Source organism: Lolium rigidum, chromosome 6, assembly GCF_022539505.1.
Source record: "Lolium rigidum isolate FL_2022 chromosome 6, APGP_CSIRO_Lrig_0.1, whole genome shotgun sequence".
In the NCBI taxonomy this organism is placed as follows: Eukaryota; Viridiplantae; Streptophyta; class Magnoliopsida; order Poales; family Poaceae; genus Lolium; species Lolium rigidum.
This window is the reverse complement of record NC_061513.1, coordinates 184147203-184158008: the sequence shown is the minus strand read 5'-3', so window position 1 is coordinate 184158008 and position 10806 is coordinate 184147203. Positions and strand designations below refer to the sequence as shown.

General features: G+C 46.5%; 1 protein-coding gene across 2 annotated transcripts; it reads left to right on the top strand.

Annotated features, from left to right (window-relative positions):
• The first annotated feature begins 3670 nt into the window (after positions 1-3670).
• On the top strand, positions 3671-8552 carry LOC124659645 (vacuolar cation/proton exchanger 1a-like). 2 transcript variants are annotated; one of them, XR_006989658.1, is made up of 10 exons: positions 3671-4088; positions 5835-5902; positions 6017-6045; positions 6444-6640; positions 6748-7263; positions 7368-7484; positions 7599-7689; positions 7788-7858; positions 8154-8226; positions 8262-8552. XR_006989658.1 is itself a non-coding variant. In XM_047197479.1 (9 exons), the coding sequence occupies exons 1-8, from the start codon at positions 3783-3785 to the stop codon at positions 7853-7855; spliced, it is 1392 nt and encodes a 463-aa protein (XP_047053435.1). In that variant the 5' UTR covers positions 3672-3782; the 3' UTR covers positions 7856-7858; positions 8154-8552. The 2 variants fall into 2 exon arrangements, 1 of the variants encoding a protein (XP_047053435.1); XM_047197479.1 differs by having other exon boundaries at positions 3672-4088; positions 8154-8552.
• The last annotated feature ends 2254 nt before the right edge of the window (positions 8553-10806 follow it).

Below are 10806 nucleotides of genomic sequence, written 5' to 3'. Positions count from 1 at the left end.
CACAAGATCCAACAATGAAGCACAATGAGGAGAAGACAACCATCTAGCTACTTGCTATGGACCCATAGTCCAGGGGTGAACTACTCACTCATCACTCCGGAGGCGACCATGGCGGTGTAGAGTCCTCCGGGAGATGAATCCCCTCTCCGGCAGGGTGCCGGAGAAGATCTCCGGAATCCCCCGAGATGGGATCGGCGGCGGCGGCGTCTCGGTAAGGTTTTCCGTATCGTGGTTTTTCGCATCGGGGGTTTCGCGACGGAGGCTTTAAGTAGGCGGAAGGGCGGATTCGGGGGCCCGACGAGGGGCCCACACCATAGGGCGGCGCGGGCCCCCCTTGGCCGCGCCGCCATGTGGTGTCGCCACCTCGTGGCCCCACTTCGTATGCTCTTCGGTCTTCCGGAAGGTTCGTGGCAAAATAGGCCCTTGGGTCTTCGTTTCGTCCAATTCCGAGAATATTTCGTTACTAGGATTTCGAAACCAAAAACAGCGAGAAAACGAGAACGGCACTTCGGCATCTTGTTAATAGGTTAGTTCCATAAAATGCACGAATATGACATAAAGTGTGCATAAAACATGTAGGTATCATCAATAATATGGCATAGAACATAAGAAATTATCGATACGTCGGAGACGTATCATTGATGCTTGTGCTACTAACTCTAATTCTTGTGAAGCATCTATCTTAAAGGAGAATGTTGAGTTAAGGGCTCAACTTGAGTTGCTAACTAGCAATTATAGGGAATTGGAAGAAAGTCATAAAAAGCTCTCGGGCTCTCATGATGACCTTCTAATTTCCTATGATGGGCTAAAGTTAGCTCATGAGGCTAGCATCACTAAGGTAACATCTTGTGAGCCTCATGTGGACATTAGCACAATCTCTACTACAAATGCTATATTTCCATGTGCTAGTCCTTGTAATCTATCTAGTCAAACTAGTGATACACCTTGTGTTGGATTACTTGCCTTGCCTTGTTGCTCTAACAATGAAGATTCTACTTCCTCTAGTACTTGTATTTCTACTAACCATGTAGAGGAAATAAAAGAGCTCGAGGCCCAAGTCCTTTCTTTGAAGAAAGACTTGGAAAAGCGTCATGAAGGGAAATCCACACTTGACAAGATGCTAAGTGTGCAACAATCCCCCAATGACAAGAGTGGACTTGGATTCAACTCCAATAACAAGAACAAGTCCAAGAGCAAGAACAACAAGAAGAAGGGCCAAGACAAATTCAAGGATCCGGCCAAGTTGGTTTGCTTCAAGTGCAAGGTTGAAGGGCATCATGTTAGATCATGCCCATTGAAGAAGAAGTATGACGTCGAGATGCACAGCACCCACATGCTCGTCAATGGGCCCAACAGCTGGAACAAGGATGGCCGCGCCCTGTTCTGGGGCGTTCCGGGGCGCACCCTCGAGAACGTCATCCGCGGCATCCGCAACAGCGCTCCAAGGTTGGAGACGCCGTCATCACCGCCACCGTCTCCTCGAGGAGGACCACCGCAATGGCAGCCGAGGAGGACGACGAACTCGTCCTCCTCGAACTCTTCTTCCTTAGGACCGGCCCGATCGACGCCGTCATCATCGTACCGCTCGGCGCCCTACAGCGTCCCCAAACGCGAGGTGAAGGAGGAGCCGGCGACGCCCGTCAACACGAGGCGTGGCGGCGCCCTCCTCATCCCGAAGCCGGAGGTGAAGGAGGAGCCGGAGGAAGCAGCGCAGGCGGCGCTGCTGGCGGAGTACGAGCGGCAGCAGCGGCTCATCGCCAGCAGCGACGACCCCGAGGACTGCCCAGGGCTGCGGGCGGCGCTCTTGGCGTCGCTCAACGACAAGGACGCATGGAGGGGCGATGTCGAGACGGCGATCGCCATGTCCATCCGCGACTCCGGCAAGCCGCTCGTGGACCTCACCGATGACGGCGAGGCAGGAACAAGCGGCTTGGTGAAGGACGAGTCCGTCGACGAGCCCGTCGATGAGCGCGTCAAGCAGGAGGTCGTCACCGACGACATGTACAACTTCCAACAGTACTACGACGCCTCCGGCCGCCGCAAGTACTTCTAGATTAGGTTTAGTTTAAATTTAGTCAAATTTCGTTTGAATCTATGTAAGTTTGGACGAATCTAATCGAATCTCGCTTAAATTTAAAATTTCCGAAATTTTGTTTGGGGGACGCGACTGGGGAGCGACGTCCTCAAACGGGGCATGAACGAAACACGTCCCCTAAACGCTCAATCCAGTGCGTTTTGGAGAACGGTTTGGGGACGCGACTGGAGACTAGCCTTGGAATGCATCATTGTCATTAGAAGCATCGTAGGAGAATGCATGGAGCCATATGGTCACATTGTCCATGAGATCGAGGCGAGAGCGAAGGACTTTCCTCACGGTGTAGTGTGGAGTTCAAATGTCGATGCTCATAACCTTGCTAGGAGCTCGATTAAGGATGGCAATTTTACCCACGGGTACGGGTACCCGCGGGTACCGTACCCGCATGGGCAGGGTATGGGTACACTTTTATGTCCATGGGTAGTACCCATACCCTGCCCGCTAAGTCATGGGCAGGGCACGGGTATAGGCTCGTACCCGCGGGTAAACCCATACCCTGCCCGTTTATTGTTAAATCTTATGTGACACGTCTATTTTTGTTGACTTATGTGTTGGAATATGAGAATGTGATTTCTATATTATGTTAATTGTTATGTACTCAACTACATGTTATTAAGTTGAGATAGTTAAATTTTTTAATCAAATTTGTTATCAATAAATGTAAAATTGTGATTGACTTGTGCACAATTTATCCTACCCACCGGGTACCCAATGGGTACGGGTACCCGCCGGGTATGAGCATGGGTAAAGTTTTATACCCATGGGTACGGGTATGGGTAGAAGTTTGTACCCATTGGCTACATTGGTATGGGTATGGTATTGCTCTACCCTGCCCATACCCTGCCCATTGCCATCCTTAAGCTCGATTTATCTAACACTTGGTAGGCACGTTTGGTTTAATGATCCACCCAAAGGTGTTTGTAAGCTGGAAAATTATATTTGAATGAATACAATTTGGTGGCAATTCTCAAAAGAAAAATAAAAACAGGTTTGATGGCGCTGTGCCGAAATAGCCAACGTGCAAGCGGAGAGACGACAAGCCTAGCTCCAGCCTCCAGCCTCCAGCCAGGCAGGTACACGCAGGGACGTGGCGTAGCTTACCACGCCATGCAAGCGGAGCAGATGCAATGATGGGTGTTTTCTTGCGGGAAGCTGCGCGGAAGCTTCGTCCCCGTCCCCTCCATTAACTGCTGCTGCAAACTGCACCGTATATGGAGGTGTCGTGGCATTGAAGCCGAGTTTAGGATCAAAACCTCCTTTCCCTTGTTAGATCGATCGATCTATACACTACACAAACAAACCGTGTAGTAGGTTCACATCTGTAATCTCGTTTTCTTGTTATTCTGATGAAAGAAGAAAAGATCCCAAATCTCTATCTACCAGTCCATTATTCTCGAGTATTTCTGAAGATGATCATCGCAAAGATCCATCGGTCATAGCTTATCCTGGTGCTGGTAACATGGCGTGATGGCCCAATAATTCAATTGCTAGAGAATAATTGCTGTTATGCTCCCCCATAAATACAGGCTACGCCTCCTCCGCCCATCTCGCACAGCACGACGCGAGGGTCGGACGTACTTGGCTACCAGCCGACTAGGGTAGTCTAGGTAGAGACAATTGCCCTCGTGGCGCCGCACTAGTTAGCTGCCACCCAAGTACACCGATCCAGCCCTTCCTCCGCCCCGCCATGGATCACTCCGGAGCGGCGATGATGGAGGCGGGCGGCGCGCCGACGAGGAAGGAGTCCGGGCGCCTCCCGTCGCGGCACGGCAGCCACCCGCACGGCCACAGCGGGCTCGCCCGGACGGCGCACGGCATGTCCTCCTCGTCGCTGCGCAAGAAGTCGGACGCCACGCTGGTGCGCAAGGTCCCCGTCGCCTCGCTCCGCCCGGTCCTGGCCAACCTCCAGGAGGTCCTCCTCGGCACCAAGCTCGCCGTGCTCTTCCTCGCCGTCCCGCTCGCCGTCGCCGCCCAGTGCTTCCGCTTCGGCCAGGTACAGTAATTAATTAATTCTGCATGCACTCTCTGTCGTGATCAGGTGACAGATTAGGATTACACTCTACTCTCCACTCTCCAGCCTGCCTCACCATCTTCTTTATTAATTGCACCTTTCCCTTTTGTGTCCTCTCCACATGGGCAACTGCACCACACGCTGACACGCACGAGACACGTACTGCACTGTGCTGCTCCACGAACTTCTACTGCAACTGTTTTTCTCTAAAGCTACCAATAACCGTAAGAATAGAACAAACTAATTGCGAAACAAACTCGTGTTTAATAGTACAAAAGTTCGTACTACTACTGTACTGTCTTGTGAGAGTGGAACGAAATGAATGCTTATTTGCTGTTGGTGAAACAGGGCATGTCAGGCCAGTCTTTTTAAATTTTAATAATGGTGGGTGTCGTGTAGGCATCTACATACTCCCTCCGTTCTGATTTAGTCTACATTCTAGAAAAAAGTGAGACAAATTAGTAGTGCATTTATTAGTACTACTTAGATATTTGAACAACCAATCCAAGCTACATTGAAAATAACAACATCCAATAAAAAGAGTAAAACCACCTCGTTTTCAGTGTTGTTGTTGACTAAAAGCTAGAATGTAGAGTATTTCAGAACAAATTTTGAGGCTAGAATGTAGACTATTTCAGAACGGAGGGAGTACTGTACATATGCTCCTGTACATGGTGCTAACGACTACTCACCGTCCTGTTTAAAAATAGACATGCTATAAGCTTAACCTAGTAGCTTGCACCACTAAACTTTGATTGCTTAACCCGTATCGATCATCTGTTGGGGGGGGGGCAAACCTTGATTGCTTAACACGCAGTCTGTTTTACCAACATCAAATTATGTACAGTGCTCAGTAGCTTGATCCGGTTCAGATCAGTCTTCTGCTCTACAGTAGATTACCAGAACCTTAATTAGCAATAGAACCTTTCCTAAAGCGGGGGCTGCACCGATGCAGAAGGAGGGTGGAGGGAGTACGTCGTCAGTCAGGGTGCCATCACGTAAACCTTCATGCCACACCGGACTAACAGCCAAATGCACACCGCCAAGAGAAGGGTAGACGACATGGCTGTGCGCGCGCGCGGGTACATCAGCGTACGCGATGCTGTCATTATCTTGGCTTTGGATGTTGCCAACTTGGCTGCCACTACCTACGCTAAGCTAATTGTGTTCATCTTGCCATCTTGGTAGTGGTAGAGCTGTTTTCTTCCGATACTTCATTTTGGTAGTTTGGTGAGTTTGGGATCATCATCTGGTGCACGTTTGCATCCCGACCACCCTTTTGCACATACACACGCCCTTTGGCTTGCACGATTATTCCAGAGATGTAGGAATGGAATTATATGCAGAAATGAATTATCATACCATGCTCAATCTTACAGCAAATCAGTTTTCTCAAGAATAATGCATACTGTTTGGTTGCAAAACACATTAAATTTCTGAAGAATAATATTCAGTTGGTATATATTAAAGCACTTGCAATATTCCTGCAAACCAAAACAGTCTCATAGGATAATTTTATAAGAAATGGAATCTTCTCAAATTAGTACGAAATTTCAAAGCAAACAAAGAGGTCCAAATGTTTGGGCCCATTACCATAAGTTGCAACAGTTTTTTTTTCTATTGCTCAAATTTACCATGAAGTTTCTTTGAATCGAAGAGGTCCAAAATTTTGGGCACAACTTGTTTTTGTTTTTGTTTGATCGTTTTTAACTAGATCTTGATTGGCAGGTATGGGTGTTCGCCCTTAGTCTAATCGGCCTTGTTCCTCTCGCTGAGCGAGTCAGCTTCCTCACAGAGTAAGTCTTAGTCTGCATTCATGTTACATGCTGTTTATTAAAAATACTCCTTGTTATGGGATACTTCATTTATATTTCTGCTGAAACCTGTTGTTTTGCTGGTAATTCTTTCAGGCAGCTTGCACTCTACACTGGCCCCACTAGTAAGTCACGCTAAACCTTCCAAAACAATATAGAGCACTATTTGAACGAGCAAATCTACTTTCAAACATGTATTTTAATCAATTTATTTATGTTGGATCAACCATGGTAATGGTATCTATGACTTCGTAGACTTACTCCCTCCGTTCACAATTAGTTCGTGTTTTAGATTTAATCAAAATCAATATTTATAACTTTGATCAAATATTTATGAAAAATATCAGCATCTACAATATATTATCTAATTAAAAATCTTTATGAAGTAGTTATATATAGTTGATACTGTGGAAATTGATATTTCTTGCATTTTTTTGTTAAACTTTGCAAAATTTATCTTTACCTAAGTCGAAGTAACTAAAAAGGGAGAGAGTATGTGATTCTGATTGTGCATTTGTTGCAGTCGGCGGGCTCCTGAACGCGACCTGCGGCAACGCGACGGAGCTCATCATCGCGCTGTTCGCGCTGGTGGAGGGTAAGATCGAGGTTGTCAAGTGCTCGCTGCTCGGCTCCGTGCTCTCTAACCTGCTCCTCGTCCTTGGTACCTCCCTTTTCTGCGGCGGCATCAAGAACCTCGGCTCCGAGCAGCCCTACGACAGGGTACGTACATTTCTCTGTCGAGCTCGAGCAGATCAGACGAGATCGAACAACGCAAATATTCTTATGATTGATGTACGCATGCATGTACGATCGATGTGTGTCCGCAGAAGCAAGCGGACGTGAACACGGGCCTGCTGGTCCTGGGCGTGCTGTGCCAGTCGCTGCCGCTGCTGCTCCGCTACGCGGTGAGCTCCGGCGAGCACGCTGTGGCCACTGACACCACGGTGCTGGAGCTATCCCGGGCCTGCTGCTTCATCATGCTCCTCGCCTACGTCGCCTACCTCTTCTTCCAGCTCAAGACGCACCGCCAGCTCTTCGAGCCGCAGGAGGTGGAGGGCGGTGACGAGGAGGAGGAGGAGGCCGTCCTCGGCTTCGGGAGCGCCCTCTTCTGGCTCATCCTCATGACCGTCGTCATCGCAGTGCTCTCCGAGTACGTCGTCGGCACCATCGAGCCCACCTCCAAGTCATGGGGACTCTCCGTCAGCTTCATCAGCATCATCCTGCTCCCCATCGTTGGCAACGCCGCGGAGCACGCCGGAGCCATCATCTTCGCGCTCAAGAACAAGCTCGACATCACCCTCGGGGTGGCTTTGGGGTCGGCGACACAGATCTCCATGTTCGTGGTGGGTACAGTCACTGCATTGCATATGCATGTCTCGTGTCCAAATCATGCATGGTGGACAGATGGAATTTACGAATCTGCTGCACTGTTTTCCGATCTTGGTAGGTGCCATTGAGTGTCCTTGTCGCTTGGATCATGGGCATCCAGATGGATCTCGACTTCAAGCTGCTAGAGACCGGCTCCCTGTTCATCTCGGTGCTAGTTACAGCATTCACCCTCCAGGTAATGGAATTTCTACTACTAGTAAAATTTCGGCTCAGACAGCAGACTTCATAAGCACGTAATGAAATTCATCAACTGTGAAACAATTTCTTATGCGGTGAGTATGATTCTCAGGATGGCACATCGCATTACCTCAAGGGGGTCCTCCTCCTCCTGTGCTACGTTGTCATCGGCGCTTGCTTCTTCGTTACCAGACAACCAGCACGTATGTCTCCCCTTTAACACCGTAACAAACATTTACGTTCGCTCCCTTGGTTTCCTGTCAAGCTGTTCAGATTTCAGAATATATTCTCTGATTGACAGATAATGCAAACAGCAACGGCATCCTGCTAGATGTACCAATGGGTCCCATGAACGTCCAGATCGCATAAGTGGTAAGCTTGCATTATCTCGTCCTAGCTAACCTCCTGAAAATTCATTTAATAAGTGCAAGAGATCTTAGATTTTGGCCAAGAAGATGCCCTATGGCATTCAAAAAGAAAATATATATTCCTTTCTCGCCCCACCCCTTGAAGTTTGTAAGTGTACGTTTGTCATGATTTTGTAACAGCTAGCGTGAATATTGAGTAGCTAATGTGTCTGATGCATGGATTTGTTAGCAACATGGCAATAAATGCTCACAAGATATTTTTTGGGCTGTCGTGCGATGATCGATTGTGAATTTTGCAGATCGACAGAGGCCTGCCTGAACACACCAGCATCCGTGCAAGAAAACGAACGGGGACTGTTCGAGCCTGTAGCCACCAAAAGACTATACCTATCTTCTGTGCGCATAATTTGATCTTGATGAGCCAAGGAAGATCCATGAGGAGAATTCCCCATATTCAGAATCTCATCCACTAGGACCGTTGAGTAATTGTTGCGCGAAACGTATGCCAATCGGCAAGATATGTTTATTTTATTTTCGAATAGTATTGTACTAGTAATTTTCTTTGCCTCTTAAACTGTTTAGACTATTCGTCCAGCAATAAGGTTAGCTCATATTACTTGTCTTAGCCATATGTACTCAGCGTTGGCGAGTTGTTCATTTATGCAGATCAGTATGATATATGTCGTGATGCATATGTATTTTGACGCGTGTCAAAACTTCTTCATAGAATTATAGGTGCGGCCCTCCAAATGTGCTGTGTGACTTTTTATTGGACTGATGGCTTTGCATCTGACTTTAAATTAGAACGTTACAAGCTGTTAAGCAAATGCTCTTACAAATCAGTTCAAGGATCAAATAACCAAAAGAAAAATGCAACATAATTACACAAACAAGCACAAAGCCCACTACCAATGGAACAATATGCTGATGGTTCTTTTTTTAGGTAAACACACTATATTAGATCAGCAAGCCGCCTCATTAAAAACCTTCCGATCCCCTTCGATACCTGGTAAGGAAAAGAGTGCGTAAAAAACTTTCTGCCTCTCCGTTACAATATGTTGATTGTTCTAGTAAACCAAAACTACCAAAATGACAACAAGAACTCAGCAGGCATCCCTACACATGGGTAAGGCATCCATCCATGGGAGCAACCCCAGGCCATTAGCACATATGACAATTGGTCGACACATAGATTGCTAATGACCTTCCCAGGCGGCGACGATGGGAAGGGAGGGGGAGGCGGCGGCCAGGGTTTTGGCTCACCCATGCGACAGAGCAACACTATGTAGTGTGACTTCTGGCACGGCCACATAGGCATGATTTAATCAAGACTTAGTTTGTATTGTATTAAATGGATACGAGACAAGCGGGAAGCGGCGGCTAGGGTTTCAACTCACCCTTGCGACATAACTGGCGTGTGACTTCTGGCAAGACTACATAGGCATAATTTAATCAAGACTTAGTTTGCATTGTATTAAATAGATGTGAGCCAAGGGATAATGATGTTTTTGGTTGGAATGAAGCAAACAATGTCCCGCTCAATCTCATTTCGCGTAAATTTAACATAATCAGTAGAGAATGTGTGATGTGCATCTATTGGCCAAAGAACACGCCTTCAACAAGTACGTTGCGATGTTCGAGGGATCTTTATCTATGAATCCGAATGAAGGATATCTTGATTTTTGCGGTGTCATCACCCATCTCGTCACCCATCATTTAAATATTTCAACTAGTTTTTTTTTCTCAAATCAAGTCTATGTTAGAAATCTCGTCCTTGTATTTATAGTCCGTACCTTTCAACCAGGTCAATCAGGCCAAGGCCGTGGCATAAGCCCATTTAGGAATAAATATTGAAATGGTTATGGTCATATGGTAGTTTTTTGCATCAAGAATGAGCTTCTCAGTCTCACCCAAGAAAGTGTCATTTTCCCCTAAAGAAACGAAGAAAGTGTCACCTCTATAACAAATGAGAGTGCTTTCCTCGGGAGAGAGAGCTTCTCAAAATCCATCTTTATACACATCATCATCTTGCCATTCATGACATCATACTATTGATTGAACATTACAGAAGTTTGAAATCTTTAGGCACTACCAACTCCCCATTATGTGGTCAACCAAGTATGCTGAGATTCACCGTGATATTGTATTTGTTGGGCCTGAGTCTTGCAATTCTTCCTACTTGAGTTATATGTATACCATCAATCATGTCATTAGGGATGGCATCATCAAGAAGGTTATCTCGTTCCTCTATAGATGTTGGCCACATTCTTTGGTTAAGAAAGCCATAAGACCAAGCTCCCAGGAGGTCAATGGGGAACACCAACAAGACACCTAGATGCACCAGGATGGTTTTGATGTGGTAGCTGGTAGGCCAAGAATATTTGGAAACATCTGGTCGCCATGTTCCGCGTGTCGCCAGTGCTAATAAATTTTGTTAGAGTCCTAACTCGATCACGTGACTCTGCAATTTTTTTAGGAAAAAAGACATTTTTCGGTAAAGGCACTGTATTACTTAAAATCTTTCTGCATTACATGACTTTGCATAACTGAGATGCATACAACCGCCAATATCCAGTAAAACAAAATATAAAAATAAAAAATGCGCAAAACAAGTACTCCTCGCAAACTGAAAATGTGTCTAAGTTGATGGTGGACCAACCCATGTGGATAAATCTATCCCTCGCTCTGTCTAACAACCATATAGACACCTTCATAAACATGTCGCGATTCTCCACACGTTGTAGAGATGACCATGAACATAGCAAAGTTGTGTACTGGTAGATTACCTCCATGAGAGAATTTTTTATCATTAAGAACATCCTCATTTCTACACAGCTACAGAGAAGAAATAATGGCAATCGATCCCACACTAATAAGTATTTTAAACCTATGATTCACCCCGTTTAGCCAATTACCAAATATATTAGTAACGCTACATTGCGGGTATAATGT